Source organism: Loxodonta africana, chromosome 9 (genome assembly GCF_030014295.1).
Source record: "Loxodonta africana isolate mLoxAfr1 chromosome 9, mLoxAfr1.hap2, whole genome shotgun sequence".
NCBI lineage: Eukaryota > Metazoa > Chordata > Mammalia > Proboscidea > Elephantidae > Loxodonta > Loxodonta africana.
Window position 1 is genome coordinate 17451114 of NC_087350.1, and position 18660 is coordinate 17469773.

The 18660-nt window shown below is 41.9% G+C and overlaps 1 protein-coding gene across 1 annotated transcript in view; it reads left to right on the forward strand.

Annotated features, from left to right (window-relative positions):
* Nucleotides 1-11984, forward strand: part of FAM240B (family with sequence similarity 240 member B) — a 29357-nt gene extending 17373 nt beyond the window's left edge. Inside the window, exon 2 of the mRNA XM_064291109.1 lies at nt 11551-11984. Within this exon, the coding sequence (XP_064147179.1) occupies nt 11551-11644 (94 nt within the window). The 3' untranslated portion in view covers nt 11645-11984. The remainder of the gene's footprint in view (nt 1-11550) is intronic.
* Nucleotides 11985-18660: the final 6676 nt, after the last annotated feature.

Here is an 18660-nt window from a genome sequence, read left to right on the forward strand (position 1 = left end):
GCTGACCTTTGAAGCATTCAGTTTCTCCCGGAAACTTCTTTGCTTTTGGTCCAGGCCAGTTGAGCTGACCTTCCGTATATTGAGTATTGTCCTTCCCTTCACCTAAAGTAGTTCTTATCTACTAACTAATCAGTAAATAACCCTCTCCCACCCTCCCTCCCACCCCCCCTCATAAACACAAAAGTATGTGTTCTTCTCGGTTTCTTAAGATCTTATAATAGTGGTCTTATACAATATTTGTCCTTTTGCCTCTGACTAATTTTGCTCAGCATAATGCCTTCCAGGTTCCTCCATGTTATGAAATGTTTCACAGATTCGTCACTGTTCTTTATCGATGTGTAGTATTCCATTGTGTGAATATACCACAATTTATTTAACCATTCATCCGTTGATGGACACCTTGGTTGCTTCCAGCTTTTTGCTATTGTAAACAGTGCTGAAATAAACATGGGTGTGCATATATCTGTTTGTGTGAAGGCTCTTATTTCTCTAGTGTATGTTCCGAGGAGTGGGATTTCTGGGTTGTATGGTAGTTCTATTTCTAACTGTTTAAGATAACGCCAGATAGATTTCCAAAGTGGTTGTACCATTTTACATTCCCACCAGCAGTGTATAAGAGTTCCAATCTCCCTGCAGCCCCTCCAACATTTATTATTTTGTGTTTTTTGGATTAATGCCAGCCTTGTTTTTAGTTTTGTTGGAGTGAGATGGAATCTCATCGTAGTTTTAATTTGCATTTCTCTAATGGCTAATGATCGAGAGCATTTTCTCATGTATCTGTTAGCTGCCTGAATATCATCTTTAGTGCAGTGTGTGTTCATATCCTTTGCCCACTTCTTCATTGGGTTGTTTGTCTTTTTGTGGTTGAGTTTTGACAGAATCATGTAGATTTTAGAGATCAGGCGCTGGTCGGAGATGTCATAGCTGAAAATTCTTTCCCAGTCTGTAGGTGGTCTTTTTACTCTTTTGGTGAAGTCTTTAGATGAGCATAGGTGTTTGATTTTTAGGAGCTCCCAGTTATCTGGTTTCTCTTCATCATTTTTGGTAATGTTTTGTATTCTGTTTATGCCTTGTATTAGGGCTCCTAAGGTTGTCCGTATTTTTTCTTCCATGATCTTTATCGTTTTAGTCTTTATGTTTAGGTCTTTGATCCACTTGGAGTTAGGTTTTGTGCATGGTGTGAGGTATGGGTCCTGTTTCATTTTTTTGCAAATGGATATCCAGTTATGCCAGCACCATTTGTTAAAAAGACTATCTTTTCCCCAATTAACTGACACTGGGCCTTTGTCAAATATCAGCTGCTCGTATGTGGATGGATTTATATCTGGCTTCTCAATTCTGTTCCACTGGTCTATGTGCCTGTTGTTGTACCAATACCAGGCTGTTTTGACTACTGTGGCTGTATAATAGGTTCTGAAATCAGGTAGAGTGAGGCCTCCCACTTTCTTGTTCTTTTTCAGTAATGCTTTGCTTATCCGAGGCTTCTTTCCCTTCCATATGAAGTTGGTGATTAGTTTCTCTATCATCTTAAAAAATGACATTGGAATTTGGATCGGCAGTGCATTGTATGTGTAGATGGCTCTTGGTAGAATAGACATTTTTACTATGTTAAGTCTTCCTACCCATGAGCAAGGTATGTTTTTCCACTTAAGTATGTCCTTTTTAATTTCTTGTAGTAGAGCTTTGTAGTTTTCTTTGTATAGGTCTTTTACATCCTTGGTAAGATTTATTCCTAAGGATTTTATCTTCTTGGGGGCTACCGTGAATGGTATTGATTTGGTGATTTCCTCATCGATGTTCTTTTGGTTGACGTAGAGGAATCCAAGTGATTTTTGTATGTTTATCTTATAACCTGGGACTCTGCCAAACTCTTCTATTAGTTTCAGTAGTTTTCTGGAGGATTCCTTGGGGTTTTCTGTGTATAAGATCATGTCATCTGCAAATAGAGATAATTTTACTTCCTCTTTGCCAATCCGGATGCCCTTTATTTCTTTGTCTAGCCTAATTGCCCCGGCTAGGACTTCTAGCACAATTGAATAAGAGCGGTGGTAAAGGGTATCCTTGTCTGGTTCCTGTTCTCAAGGGAAATGCTTTCAGGTTCTCTCCATTTAGAGTGATGTTGGCTGTTGGCTTTGCATAGATGCCCTTTATTATGTTGAGGAATTTTCCTTCAATTCCTATTTTGGTGAGAGTTTTTATCATAAATGGGTGTTGGACTTTGTCAAATGCCTTTTCTGCATCAATTGATAAGATCATGTGGTTTTTGTCTTTTGTTTTATTTATATGGTGGATTACATTACTGGTTTGTCTAATATTAAACCAGCCTTGCATACCTGGTATAAATCCCACTTAGTCGTGGTGAATTATTTTTTTGATATGTTGTTGAATTCCATTGGCTAGAATTTTGTTGAGGATTTTTGCATCTATGTTCATGAGGGATATAGGTCTGTAATTTTCTTTTTTTGTGATGTCTTTCCCTGGTTTTGGTATCAGGGAGATGGTGGCTTCATAGAATGAGTTGGGTAGTATTTCATCATTTTCTATGCTTTGAAATACCTTTAGTAGTAGTGGTGTTAGCTCTTCTCTGAAAGTTTGGTAGAACTCTGCAGTGACGCTGTCCGGGCCAGGGTTTTTTTTTTTTTTGTTGGGAGTTTTTTGATTACTGTTTCAATCTCTTTTTTTGTTATGGGTCTATTTAGTTGTTCTACTTCTGAATGTGTTAGTTTAGGTAGGTAGTGTTTTTCCAGGAATTCATCCATTTCTTCTAGGTTTGCAAATTTGTTAGAGTACAATTTTTCGTAATAATCTGATATGATTCTTTTAATTTCAGTTGGGTCTCTTGTGATGTGGCCCTTCTCATTTCTTATTTGGGTTATTCGTTTCCTTTCCTGTATTTCTTTAGTCAGTCTAGCCAATGGTGTATCAATTTTGTTAGTTTTTTCAAAGAACCAGCTTTTGGCTTTGTTAATTCTTTCAATTGTTTTTCTGTTCTCTAATTCATTTAGTTCAGCTCTAATTTTTAGTATTTGTTTTCTTCTGGTGCCTGATGGATTCTTTTGTTGCTCACTTTCTATTTGTTCAAGTTGTAGGGACAGTTCTCTGATTTTGGCTCTTTCTTCTTTTTGTATGTGTGCATTTATCAGTATAAATTGGCCTCTGCTTTTGCTGTGTCCCAGAGGTTTTCATAGGAAGTCTTTTCATTATCGTTGCATTCTATGAATTGCTTTATTCCCTCCTTGATGTCTTCTGTAACCCAGTCTTTTTTCAGGAGGGTATTGTTCAGTTTCCAAGTATTTGATTTCTTTTCCCTAGTTTTTCTGTTATTGATTTCTAGTTTTATTGCCTTGTGGTCTGAGAAGTTGCTTTGTAATATTTCGATGTTTTGGACTCTGCAAAGGTTTGTTTTATGACCTAATATGTGGTCTATTCTAGAGAATGTTCCATGTGCGCTAGAAAAAAAAGTATACTTTGCAGCAGTTGGGTGGAGTGTTCTTTATAAGTCAATGAGGTCAGGTTGGTTGATTGTTGTAATTAGGTCTTCCGTGTCTCTATTGAGCTTCTTACTGGATGTCCTGTCCTTCTCCGAAATTGGTGTGTTGAAGTCTCCTACTATAATTGTGGAGGTGTCTATCTCACTTTTCAGTTCTGTTAAAATTTGATTTATGTATCTTGCAGCCCTGTCATTGGGTGCATAAATATTGAATATGGTTATGTCTTCCTGATCAAGTGTCCCTTTTATCATTATGTAGTGTCCTTCTTTATCCTTTGTGGTGGATTTAAGTTTAAAGTCTATTTTGTCAGAAATTAATATTGCTACTCCTCTTCTTTTTTGCTGATTGTTTGCTTGATATATTTTTTTTCCATCCTTTGAGTTTTAGTTTGTTTGTGTCTCTAAGTCTAAGGTGTGTCTCTTGTAGGCAGCATATAGACGGATCGTGTTTCTTTATCCAGTCCGAGACTCTCTGTCTCTTTATTGGTGCATTTAGTCCACTTACATTCAGCATAATTATAGATAAATAAGTGTTTAGTGTTGTCATTTTGATGCCTTTTTATGTGTGTTGTTGACAATTTCATTTTTCCACTTACTTTTTTGTGCTGAGACTTTTTCTTTGTAAATTGTGAGATCCTCATTTTCATAGTATTTGACTTTATGTTTGTTGAGTCGTTACGTTTTTCTTGGCTTTTATTTTGAGTTATGGAGTTGTTATACCTCTTTGTGGTTACCTTAATATTTACCCCTATTTTTCTAAGTAAAAACCTAACTTGTATTTTCCTATATCGCCTTGTATCACTCTCCATATGGCAGTTCTATGCCACCTGTATTTAGTCCCTCTTTTTGATTATTGTGATCTTTTACGTATTGACTTCAATGATTCCCTGTTATGAGCATTTTTTTTAAATTAATCTTAATTTGTTTTTGTGATTTCCCTATTTGAGTTGATATCAGGATGTTCTGTTCTGTGACCTTGTGTTGTGCTGGTATCTGATATTATTGGTTTTCTGACCGATTTCCTTTAGTATTTCTTGTAGCTTTGGTTTGGTTTTTGCAAATTCTCTAAGCTTGTGTTTATCTGTAAATATTTTAATTTCGCCTTCATATTTCAGAGAGAGTTTTGCTGGATATATGATCCTTGGTTGGCAGTTTTTCTCCTTCAGTGCTCTGTATATGTCATCCCATTGCCTTCTCGCCTGCATGGTTTCTGCTGAGTAGTCTGAACTTATTCTTATTGATTCTCCCTTGAAGGAGACCTTTCTTTTCTCCCTGGCTGCTTTTAAAATTTTCTGTTTATCTTTGGTTTTGGCAAGTTTGATGATAATATGTCTTGGTGTTTTTCTTTTTGGATAAATCTTAAATGGGGTTCGATGAGCATCTTGGGTAGATATCATTTCGTCTTTCATGACGTCAGGGAAGTTTTCTGTCAGCAGATCTTCAACTATTTTCTCTGTGTTTTCTGTCCTCCCTCCCTGTTCTAGGACTCCAATCACACGCAAGTTATCCTTCTTGATAGAGTCCCACATAATTCTTAGGGTTTCTTCATTTTTTTTTAATTCTTTTATCTGATTTTTTTTCAGCTATGTTGGTGTTAATTCCCTGGTCCTCCAGATTTCCCAGTCTGCATTCTAATTGCTCGAGTCTGCTCTTCTGACTTCCTATTGCGTTGTCTAATTCCGTAATTTTATTGTTAATCTTTTGGATTTCTGAATGCTGTCTCTCTATGGATTCTTGCAACTTATTAATTTTTCCACTATGTTCTTGAATAATCTTTTTGAGTTCTTCAACTGTTTAATCAGTGTGTTCCTTGGCTTTTTCTGCATACTGCCTTATTTCATTTCTGAGGTCATCCCTGATGTCTTGAAGCATTCTGTAAATTAGTTTTTTATATTCTGTATCTGATAATTCCAGGATTGTATCTTCATTTGGGAAAGATTTTGATTCTTTTGTTTGGGGGATTATAGAAGCTCTCATGGTCTGCTTCTTTATGTGGTTTGATATCGACTGCTGTCTCCGAGCCATCACAAAGATATAAAAAAGTGGTTTATTCTATAATTGCTCACTGAGTCTTATCTTGGTGTGTTTTCTTTCAATATACGTGGATGGGCTACTAGATTGTGCTGTCTTGTTTGTTGTAGCCCTTGACTTACTTATGACCTATTACCAGCTGGTTTGGGCTGTTGCCAGATATATATGCCTGAGTCTATTCACTATTCTTTAGTAGAATCTGATTTGGGGTCATCAAGTGTGTGCTGCACCCTAACACCTATCCACCTCGAGAAGTAGTGGTGATAGTTGTGTGCACCAGATTCTATTAGCAGCTGGGGTTCACCCTCCGGGGAGGGGGCAGGATGCTGACAGGCTTCCCCCAAGTGTCAGTTAAGTAGGTGTGTCTCTATTCCTATACCACCTTGGTGGGAGGGCACTGCAGCTGTACCTTAGGCCCCCAATGCAAGTACCTCTACTGATTGGTAGATGTCACCCTCCTTAGACCCCTAAGGCAAGAGGCTAGGTGGTCTGGGGGAAGCTTCAGCCCTCAGTTCCCTGTTGTGGGTCAGTTAGGGCTCTGTTGAATAAGCAGAGATATCAGACCTGGGAAACTTGTTTTTCCAGAATATCTGCTAAAAAAAAAAATGTAGTCAGATCCCTATTAGAGCTGCCTTTGGATTATAACCGCCACCTTGTTCCCTGTAAGGATGAAAGCCCGAGATTTGGATCATATATGCTTGGCTGGAGCTGGTTCTGTGTTTTTAGTCCAATTAGGGAAGGATTTTTGGTCTCTGGGTTTTTTGTGGTTGTTTCTCTCAGGCCGGAAGAAAGGGTTAGGAAAAGACCAAAAAAAAAAAAGGGAAAAGCAAAGCCGCCATGGAGCCAGAGCCGTTCTCCCTCTGGCTCAGGAAATTCCAATGTTAATGAAGCCCCCTGGGAAGGGGAGGGGGGCTCAGAAAAACAGGAGAGTAGCACCTCGGAATATAGCCAAGGTTGCTTATCTTGCTTGGGATGACTATTTTATCTGAGATTCCCGAGGGGCGTGTCGCCTATGTGTGCTGGCTGTGTGGCGATTGACCCCGATGGTCTGGCCCGCTAAAGCTGTGGTCAGATCCTCTGCTGCCAGTCCAAAGCCCAGCGTCAAGGTTCCCCTGCTGGGACGCTGCACTCCCGGCTCCAAAACCAGTCACTGCCTCCCGGCAACTTTTCCTCCCGGCAGCCCCGTGGCTGCGCCATCCGCGCGGACCGGCTGGGCCCCCTTTGGGGGTCAGTTCAGGGGGTAGGGCTGCGCCCCTTGTTTGCGCCGTCACAAGATTTTGTGTTCAGCTCCCCTGGGCCCAATCCTAAGCCCGGCGCCAAGGTTACCTGACTGGCACGCTGGCTCCAGGCTCGGAAAACAGTCGCTGCTTCCCCGTATTTGTTCGTTCTCCGTCTCTGTCATTCAGGTCAACTCTTTAAGTCTGTGTTTGTTATTCAGGGTTCTAGATTGTTATGTATGTGATTGATTCACTTGTTTTTCCGAGTCTTTGTTGCAAGAGGGATCCAAGGTAGCGTCTACCTAGTCAGCCATCTTGGCCCCGCCTCTGATGTACATTCTTTAAATTGTCATTTAATGAGTTTAAAGTTGTTTAATTTAAAGTTGTTAGTAAACTTTCTCAGCTTTTGCTTTTCTAAAAATGTCTGTAATTTTGCCTTTATTCTTTTTTAATATAATTTTTACTGTGCTTTAACTGAAAGTTTACAAATCAAGTCAGTCTCTCACACAAAAACCCATATACACCTTGCTACACACTCCCAATTACTCTCCCCCTAATGAGACAGCCCGCAATCTCCATCCACTCTCTCTTTTTGTGTCCATTTCGCCAGCTTGTAACCCCCTCCACCCTCTCATCTCCCCTCCAGGCAGGAGATGCCAACATAGTCTCAAGTGTCCACCTGATCCAAGAAGCTCACTCCTCACCAGCATCCCTCTCCAACCCATTATCCAGTCCAACCCATGTCTGAAGAGTTGGCTTCGGGAATGATTCCTGTCCTGGACCAACAGAAGATCTGGGGTCCATGGCCACTGGGGTCCTTCTAGTCTCAGTCAGACGATTAAGTCTGGTCTTATGAGAATTTGGGGTCTGCATCCCACTGCTGTCCTGCTCCCTCAGGGGTTCTCTGTTGTGTTCTCTGTCAGGAAAGTCATCGGTTGTAGCCGGGCGCCGTCTAGTTCTTCTGGTCTCAGGATGATCTAGTCGCTGGTTCATGTGGCCCTTTCTGTCTCTTGTGCTCGTAATCGCCTTGTGTCCTTGGTGTTCTTCATTCTCCTTTGATCCAGGTATATTGAGACCAATTGATGCATCTTAGATGGCTGCTTGCTAGCATTTAAGACCCCAGATGCTACTCTTCAAAGTGGGGTGCAGAATGTTTTCTTAATAGATTTTATTATGCCAATTGACTTAGATGTCCCCTGAAACCATGGTCCCCAGACCCCTGCCCCTGCTACACTGGCCTTCAAAGCATTCAGTTTATTCAGAAAACTTTGTTGCTTTTGGTTTAGTCCAATTGTGCTGACCTCCCCTGTATTGTGTGCTGTCTTTCCCTTCACCCAAAGTAGTTCTTATCTACTATCTAATTAATGAATGCCCCCTCCCACCCTCCCTCCCTCACCCCTCTTGTAACCACAAAAGAATGTTTTCTTCTCAGTTTAAACTATTTCTCAAGTTCTTATAATAGTGGTCTTATGCAATATTTGTCTTTTTGCAGCTGACTAACTTCACTCAGCATAACGCCTTCCAAGTTCCTCCATGTTATGAAATGTTTCACGGATTCTTCACTGTTCTTTATTGTTCTGTAGTATTCCATTGTGTGAATATACCGTAATTTATTTATCCATTCCTCCGTTGATGGGCACGTTGGTTGCTTCCATGTTTTTGCTATTGTAAACAGTGCTGTAAAAAACATGGGTGTGCATATATCTGTTCACGTAAAGGCTCTTATTTCTCTAGGATATATTCCAAGGAGCGGGATTGCTGGATCGTATGATAGTTCTATTTCTAGCTTTTTTAAGGAAGCGCCAGATAGATTTCCAAAGTGGTTGTACCATTTGACATCCCCACCAGCAGTGTAGAAGTGTTCCAATCTCTCCACAGCCTCTCCAACATTTATTATGTTGTGTTTTTTGGATTAATGCCAGCCTTATTGCAGTGAGATGAAATCTCATTGTACTTTTGATCTGCATTTCTCTAAGGGCTAAGAATGATCGTGAACATTTCCTCATATATCTGTTAGCTACCTGAATGTCTTCTTTAGTGAGGTGTCTATTCATAACTTTTGCCCATTTTTTAATTGGGTTATTTGTCTTTTTGCAGTTGAGTTTTTACAGCATCATGTAGATTTTAGAGATCAGGCACTGATCAGAAATGTCATAACTAAAAACTTTTTCCCAGTCTGTAGGTAATCTTTTTACTCTTTTGGTGAAGTCTTTGGGTGAGCATAGGTGTTGCAAGCTTTTAATTTTGATGAAATCTAAATTATCAATTTTTTCCTGTTATGAATTGTGCTTTTGGTGTTGTATATAAGAATTCTTTTCCTTTCCCAAGGTCATGAAGATATTACTTTTGTGCTTTTTCTAGATATTTTATAGTCTTACATTTTGGTCTATGATCCATTTTGAGCTAATTTTGTGTAAGGTTTGGGTCTGGATCAAGACGGGAGTCCCTGGGTGGCAAAAATGGTTAAGGGCTCAACTACTAGCTGAAATGTTGGCAGTTTGAACCCACCTAGAGATGCCTCAGAAGAGAGGTGGAGCAATCACCTTCCCAAAGGCCACACCCTTGAAAGCCCTATGAAGCAGTTCTACTATGCACGCATGGGGTCATCATGAGTCAGAATCAACTAGATGGCAACTAATGACAACAACTGATCAAGGTCTTTTTTTTTTTTTTTAAATATGAGTGTCCAAGTGTTGTTGCAGCACCATTTGTTTAAAAAAAAAAAAAATCCTTCCTCCATTGAACTGCCTTTGCCTATTTGTCAAAAATCAATTGACCATATTTGTGTGGGTTGGTTTCTAGACTCTATATGCTGTTCCACTGATTGATTTGTCTATTCCTTCCCTGATGCTACACCATCTTAAACATGATAGCTTTGATAGTCCCTGGGTGGTAGAAACAGTTAACATGCCCACCTGCTCACCAAAATTTTGGCAGTTCAAGTCCACTGAGAGGCACCTCAGAAGAAAGGCCTGGTGATCTACTTCCAAAAAATCAGTCATTGAAAACCTTATGAACAAGTGTTAACTTTGGTGAAAGGAAAAACGGCACATAATATAGGAGACCTCAGCACAACTTGACCAAGGAAAGCCATAGAAGCTTCTTAGACACATACAAACACTTTGAGGGACCGAGTTACTGGGATGAGGGCTGGGGATCATGGTCTCAGGGGACATCTAGGTCAGTTGGCATAACATAGTTCATAAAGAAAATATTCTACATCCTACTTTGGTGAGTAACTTCTGGGGTCTTAAAAACTTGTGAGCGGCCGTCTAAAATACATCTATTGGTCCCATCACATTTGCAGCAAGGGACAATGATGAAAGCCAAAGACACAAGGAAAATATCAGTCCAGAAGACTAATGGACCATGTGAATCACAGCCTCCACCAGCCTGAGCCCAGAAGAACTAGATGGTGCCAAGTTCTCACCACCAACTGCTCTGACAGAGATCAAAATAAAGAGTTCTGGACAGAGCAGGAGAAAAATGTAGAACAGAATTCAAATTTAAAAAAAAAAAAAAAAAACACCACATTTACTGGTCTGACAGAGACAAGAAGAATCCCTGAAACTATGGCCCCCAGTCACCCTGCTAACTCAAAATTGATGCTGCTCCCAAAGTCCACTTTTTAGCTAAGGAATAAAACCCAGTACCCACAGGCCTATGAAACAAATAGTAACACTCGCGGGGAACATTGGAAACCCTGGTGGCGTAGTGGTTAAGTGCTATGGCTGCTAACCAAAGGGTCAGCAGTGTGAATCCGCCAGGCACTCCCTGGAAACCCTATGGGGCAGTTCTACTCTGCCCTTGAGTCAGAATGACTCGACGGCAGTGGGTTTGGTTTTTTTTTGCATGGGGAACATGCTTCTTAGGTCAATCAAGTATACGAGACCAAATGGGCAACACCTGCCCAAAACCAAAGATGAGAGGGCAGGAAGGGACAGGAAACCTGGACAAATGACACGGGGAACCCGAGATGTAAAGGGAAAGGGGGAGAGTGCTGACACATTGCAGGGATTGCAACCAATGTCACAAAACAATTTGTGTATAAATTTTCGAATGAGAAACTAATTTGCGCAGTAAACTCTCACCCAAAGTGCAGTAAATTTTTTTTAAAAAGAAACATGCTATGGATCCAAGGAAGAAAAACCTAATTAATTTAATCAGAAATTAATGTCATTAATTTAAAAGAAACCTCAAGCCAAAAGGTATTAATTTCGGGGATTACAATATTTAGATAAATTTATCTGTTATCAAATGCACGAGTCATTTAATCTCTTTGAACTTGTTTTCTAATACGTACAATAAAAGAGTAACAAGCCAAAAAATAAATAAATAAGCAAGAAAAAAAAGAAAACTTTATGAGCGCAGTTCTCCTCTGACACACACGGAGTCACCATGAGTTGGGATCAACTAACCAGCAACTGGTTTTATATGTCTTGAAACCAGATAGTGTGAGTCCTCCAAGTTTGTTCTTTTTCAAATTGTTTTGGAAAATCTAGTTCTTTTGCCTTTTCTTATAAAATTTAGAATCCGCTTGTCCATATCTACAGAGAGGTCCTGCCAGGATTTTGATGGAGATTATATTGGATCTACAAACCAATCTGAGGTTTAAGTTTTGGAGACAACTGCCTATTCATAGCTTTTGTCCGTTTGTTTATTGATTTTTTTTTTTCTTTATTAAGTTGTAAAATCCATCTGTTTCCTTAAAAAAAAAGAAAACATTAGAGAAAAAAAAACAATAGCACTTCATTGGATCAGTAGTTGTGGAAACAAGTGCACTTAACTGTGTCTATTGTGTCCCCTTCTCAGGCTCAGAGAAGAATGGAAGCAGAGGCTGGAGAAAAGGCTGAAGATGCTGGACAACCCTGATGACAAGGAAAAACAGGAAAACATAGTCAACTGAGAGCTTCCCGTGTCATCCACTAAAAAGATAACAAGCCACCAAGGGCGCTTTTCTAGGAGAAAAAGATAACACCCAAGTTATTTTGACATACTAAGCAGAACACCCTCTATTTGCTCTCCCGTTTGTGAGGGGATTTACATGTGAAGCCTCTCCTCGCAGTGCTAATGGGAGTTGTGATCCAGCTCAATCCTTTCTGCACAGAGGACGGGATGACTGCAGACGGGATATGAAGCTCCGGTTATTTCATATAAAAAGCTCCTGGAATTAGCACTCCCCTGTTTCAAAGATCCATGTAGCATAATTCATTTCCACGTTTTCCTCTCATTTTTAAACCTAAATGTTTTATCGAAGCTTGCCAAAAGCAATGATCTTGATGGGAACCTGGCTTCACCAGGTCTTCTGGAAAAACAGTCGTAAGATTTTTTCTTCCTTTCCCTCATTTTCGTGAACACAGAAATGCAACTACTTGCAGAAATAACGCTCTTATCATAACAAAGGAGAGCGTATTGACAACATCGTTTGGAATTTAACCGAGCTGATTTTCTTTTTCTTTTCATATGAGTTTGGTTGATTTTTTTCATGAATGCATTAATTAGAACCATGCAGTGAAAGAAAGATAATGCTTAATAAACTTGGTGGCTGTGCCTGCTCTCCTGTGGACCCTCACTGCTGTGCGTCCTGTGCTAACTCTCCGCACCACACACCTGTCTTGGTTAGTCCCTGGTGGTTTAGCAGGTGGCATTTCTAACCCCCAGACACTTCCTGGGATTTCAAGCCATCCTCACTTTACCCTTCTCTCGGGCCCAGAGGCCGATTACAGAGCAGCACGCGTCTATCAACCACAGCACCTAGGGCCCCTCTGCCTAGAGAAGCAGTACCTCATTGGGGGACAGGAGCAGAGTGGGGAGCCCTGGACACCTAGGGTACAGAAGTCACCAGACAGACACAGGGGGAAAGTGGGAGAGTGGTGCGGAGGGCATCCCAGCCCACAGAGATGCCATATGGTGACATGAAGCGCTTCCTTCTGCTTCCCCTGCAAAACTGAAGGGCCCATCAGGGCTAAGCTTTCGTGGGGTGGTATAAGGGTCGAAGAAGTGTTCCCACAGTCCCTAGAGGTATGGGATTCAGGAGATTCAGGCCCCTGCTATGGGATCTTATTCAATCTGGATGTAACAAATAAACAACCAACTACTGCTGGGAAAATCTGAGCAAAGTTAATTGTTGTTAGCTGCCATCTTGCTGGTCCCCAACTCATGGTGACCCCACAGACAAGTGAACGAAACGCTGCCCGGTTCTGCGCCCTCCTGTGGTCAAACCCTCGTGATTGGTGAGGTTTTCACTGGCTGCTTTTTGGAAGTAGATCATCAGGCCTTTCTTCCTGGCCCACCTTAGTCTGGAAGCTCCACTGAAACCCTTTCAGCATCGCAGCAGCACGCAAGCCTCCACTGACAGACAGGTGGTGGCTGTGCATGAGGCTCATTGGCCAAGAATCGAACCCGGGTCTCTCACATGGAAGGTGAATATTCTACCACTGAACCACCAACAACCTCAAAATTTGGTGGTGGTTGTTGTTGGGTGCCACTGAATTGTTTCTGGCCCATAGCAACCCCATATTACAGAGTAGAACTGTCCCATAGGGTTTTGGAGGCACAGTAGTTAAGAGCTCAGCTAGCCAAAGGGTCAGCAGTTTGAATCCACCAGCTGCTCCTTGGAAACCCTATGGGGCAGTTCTACTCTGTCCTATGGGGTAGCTATGAGTTGGAATAGACTCGGCAGCAATGGGTTTGGTTTTGGGTTTCTGGTTTTTTTTTTTTAATCTTTACGGTAAAGCACTTGGCTGCTAACTGAAAGGTCAGTGGTTTGAACGCACCAGCCGCTCTATGGGAGAAAGCTCTGTCAGTCGGCTTCTGTAAAGATTTACAGCCTTGGAAACCCTACGGGGCAGTTCCACTCTGTCCTTCAGAGTCGCTATGAGCCAGAATAGACTTGACAACATTGGGTTTGGTTTTTTGGGTTAACTTTTACAGGAGTATATCACCAGGTCTTTCTCTTGCAGAGCTGCTGGGTAGGTTTGAACCACCAACCTTTTGATTAGCAGCAAAGGAGGTTAATAAATAAAATAGAATTTCAGCAAGGACAGAGAACCATGGAAATAAATATCGAGGGTACCGAACCATGTTTAAGGGTCAGGGAATGGCCCTTTAGAATTGACATTTAAGCTGAGACCTATAAATATAAGTAAAGAGTTGTCCAGGAAAACAGGAAGGGGGAGCACTTGGGCAGAGGGAACAGCATGCGTGAAGAACCCAAAGGGAACAGGCGGGCTGAGCGGAGAGGGATACGTGGAAGGAGGGGCGCACAGCGCAATGAAGAACCAGGAAACGTGTGTCTGCAGCAAAGAGAGTGAGGAGTGGAGCTAATCTATAGGAGGGTGGACAGCAGAGCAGGGGCTTTGAAGTCCAGGCCAAAGAATCTGGAATTATCCACAGAAAGCCTTTGACAGGTTTAAATAGAAGAATGAACTGACTCAATTTCCATTTTTAATTTTTGTCAAATTTTGTGCATACACACACAAAAAAAACCCAAACCAAACCCATTGCCGTCGAGTCAATTCCAATTCGTAGCAACCCAATAGGGCAGAAGTAGAACTGCCCTGTAGGATTTCCAAGGAGTGGCTGTTGAGTTCGAACTACAGACTTTTTGGTTAGGAGCTGAGCTCTTAACCGCCACACCACCAGGTCTCCACACGCCTATGTACACATGCATATGTAATTTTATGGAAATGCAGAAACTGGATCATACCATGCATGCTGATAGGATTTTATTACAGTTTTATTTACCTTCTCCCTTTTCTTCCTTGCATTGGCTTGCACCCAGTAACCCATGTGAACCTAATGTGACTCCCTCCGTGTTTTTCTCCACGTTCACCTAACCGTGTATTTACACACACACGCATTCTATGTCTAAAGGACCTTGTGTGAATGAGTGTGTGTGTTAAAATTTATCAAAATAAGATCATATTACACTTTTCTACATCTTGCTTTCCTTACTCAACTGTACCAAATACAAATGCTTCCAGGTCAATGTAGCTCCAATTCACATTTTGAATGGTGTCATGCTATGTCATGGTGTGGATATTCCGTAATGAAGTCCACCATTCTGTCAGAGATAGACAGTTGGGTGATGCCCAGGGTTTTGCCACTCAAACAATGCAACAGTAAATACTCTCGTCTTTTATCCTTATGGTTTTGTACCAGCAAATGGGTTCCCAGGAATGGGAAATTAGAACAAACAGTGTTTGCAGTTTGGGCGTTTGTTTTGTTTTGTTTTTAAGATCTTACTAGGATGCTTTCCAAGGAGGCTGGAGAAATTTCTATGTGTACCAGCAGTTTATGAGAGTACACGTCTCCCCACATTGCTGCCAGCAGTAACTGTCCTAACTGTTTTTAGTTTTTTCTAGTCTCGTATTATGTAGAATGACATCCTTTTGTTTTTTAAGCACTAGTGACTGGGGCTTTCTTCACATTTTTTTGTTCATTATTTGGATTTCTTCATCTGTGAATTGCTTGCTCATACCTATTTCCCATTTTTCTAAGGTTTGCCTTTTCATGCTAGTGTGGATAAACTCTACACATTGTAAATTTAGAGGGCAATGATGATGTTGTGGTTAGGTGCCATTTCTACTCAGAGGGCAAGGAAGATCTCATTAAACATTGATTATAAAGTCCAAAAATCTTGAAGATATCAAGGAAAAAATACATATTTATTTTTATCAAAATTAAAAGTTTATATGTGGCCAAAGTTACCATAAATCTTCTTTGGAAGACTCCCGTGTTTGAATAAATCACTTGGCTGCGGTTAGGAAAGCGAGTTAGAGGAGAGATGGTGGAAGATCCCCGGAGACCAGCTAGGAGTTGTGTTGTTGTTGTTGTTAGTTGTCATCAAGTAGGCCCCCAACTAAGGGGCACCCCAGGAAAATGGAACAAAACACTGCCTAGTCCTGCTCCACCCCCATGATTGGTTGCTTATCAGATCATTGTGATCCATAGATTTTCACTGGCTGATTTTCTGAAGTAGATTGCCAGGCCTTTCTTTCTAGTATGAAACCTGTTCGGCATCATTGTCACTATTGTTAGCTGCCATCTAGTCAATTCCGACTCATGGCCACTCCATGTGTGCTGAGTAGAACCACCCCATAGGGTTTTCAAGGCTGTGATCTTTCGGAAGCAGGTCACCAGGCCTGTCTTTCGAGGCACCTCTGGATAGCTACCAGTTGAGTGCTTAACGGTGTGCACCACCCAGGGACTCCTCCGTTCAGCATCATGTCAACACGTAAGCCTCCACTGACAGATGGGCGTGGCTGTGCATGAGGTACGTTGACCAGGAATTAACCCTGGGTCTCCCACATGGGAGGTGACGATTCTCCCACTGAACCACACTGCCCATTGTACAGAGGTCTAACGACCGAGAATGGTGATGAGATCTAAGCATTGATAGGTCTTACAGGTTGATTTAGTAGAGCAAGGCATGAAGATTCTAAAAACATAGATGATAATTTAATTTAACTAGCAATCATTTAACACGTTCTTAAATTTTTTTTTTTTAAGTAAAAAGAACATGACCTTCAAGAGAAAGCAGAGCTAGTTCTGATAACAGCTCCATTACTTACCAGCAGTGGGCCTTGGACAAGGTGCTTTAACTCGCTGAGTTTTGATTTCCCTGTCTGTAGTAATGGGCACGACATTACCTGTCCCTCAAGGTGACTGAGGCTAAGTGAGCCTGTGAAAGTGCCATGCCTGGCACAAAGCAAGCCTTTGGTGCACCCTAACCCTTCCTCTGCTTCCTTCTTGCCATCGCTGGGCTGGGGTTTGTGGAAGACACCAGAATTGTCCTGGGGCAGTGGTTCCCAAGCCCACTTTTGAGTCAAAATCACCTGGAAAGCTTTTATAAACATACAGATTCCTGAGCCCCATGCCCAGAGGTTCTAAGTCTTTTGGTATGGGGTGGGGCTCAGGAATCAGTATATCTTGGTTCCCACAGATTCTTGGGAACCACTTCCCCAGAGGACTCAGAGTCCAGCAGAGAAGAAAATCAAGTCAGCGTGGCAAGGTTGTTAAAAAGGGCATGTGTGGTACTACGGGCGGGCACTCTAGCCACAGAAAGGCATGGAGGTCTCACAGAGAAGATGACATCCAGCCTTGAAGGAGGGGCCAAACAGCATCCCAGACAGAGAAATCAACTTGTATAAAAGGAACCAGTTGCTGTCCAGTCAATTCCAACTCATGGCGACTCCATGGGTGTCAGAGTATAACTGCACTCCCTAGGTCTTCCAATGGCTGAATTTTTGGAAGTAGATTGCCAGGCCTTTCTTCTGAGGTGTCTGAGGGTGGACGCAAACCTCCAACCTTTTGGTTGGCAGCTGAGCGTTAAGCTGTTTGCACCACCAGGGAGAACGAGTAAACAAGGAGGCAGGAAACGGCTTCTGTGCTGTCGTCGTGGGGAGTGGAGGGAGGAAAAAGGAAAGGGAGGTTGGGGTTAAATGCTGAAGGGCCTTAAAATACTGTGCTAAGGAGTTTGAAATTTATCACACAGGCAATGGAAAATCATCAAAGGTTTTTAAACAGGAGAGTAACTTGATAAGCACTTGTCTTAGTAACATGGTAGAACAGCCCTGGCAGCAGTGCGGAGAATGCACTCTACAGATGTTAGGGATTGTCTTTGTTTAAACTGTGATGATCCCAACGGCTTGATTTGGAAAATATACCCCTTACGTGATCTTTCACTCTCTTCAAGGTGAATGAAAGTACAAATAAGAGTGTGGTCAAAGTTATAAAATATTAGGCCAAAATATGGCAAATGTGCCTTAATGCTAAAACTCAAGATAAGCACTTTAAGCCTCCAGCTTTTTATTTCAAAAGTGGTATCACTTTTCCTTTAATAACCTCCTGAGAGACATAGACTTAAAAATGGCAAAATCCAGAATTGTACCAACTTAGAGACGAGCACAGCTGTTCAAAAAAGCTTTACTGGATTTAAACCATAGCTTTATTTATGTTCAACAATGAATAGAAAGAATGGTCCTTTTTTTTGCTTCCTGACAGCTAAAAGCAATTCAGTGTCAGAGAAGAAATTAAAGCAGAAAGTGTCCCTGTTCACAAAGCAATTGAATGGTAAAACAGAGGAGAGCTCTTGATTTGCAGGCCTGTGCAATAACCTTGGGCGGTTTGTCTTACGCAGAAGCTGAGATGCAGCCAAGGAGACACGATGGTGCTCAGAGGCTTCAGTACAAGGTACAGAACAGAGGCGAGGGGAAGAGAGAAGGGAGACAGATCCTGGTTAGGAAAGATTTACTGTCTGAGGCATACAGACAATATGAGAAGCACCCAAACACCACAGGGCAAATCAGAGGATTACTTACAAGAGTGGGCCATCTCACCCAAACACATCCAGAAGTGACTGCCACTAAAGTGCCAGCAAGGCGCAGAGCCAGGCCCACCCTTCAGCACATGACCTTAGCCTGGCCAGCCACGAAGTGCCACGTTCTCTTTGTGCCAGAGGCTGGCTTGGAGATGGTTCCATGACCCAATTCAGTCAGGGCCAGGGCCAGGACCTGGCTGGAACTGAAGGGAACAGAAGCTCTTTTCTCTGGGTCTACCAACAAGAAGGCCGATGGAGCCTGGAGTGCTGTTGGTCAGCAGCGGGAGAAATCTGCCTGAGAATGAAGCCAACACACAGGAAGACAAAGCCCCAAGATGGAAAGAAAGAAAGAGAGAATATCACTGGACCCAGACAGACCTGGAGCCAGCTTTATCCCCTGGATTGTCTAGTTACTTGAGCTGAAATTTTTACCACCCCCTTTTTATTTTTTTCTTAAATCACTGTAGTTGTCTTTCTGCCTCTTTACTTAAAAGATTTATGAGTAAGAGCAGGTGGAGTCTTTCTCCAGGACTGGCCACCCCAATATACAGGCCCTGACCCCAGGGCCTTGTGAACCTGCCCCTCCCTCCTGTTCCGAC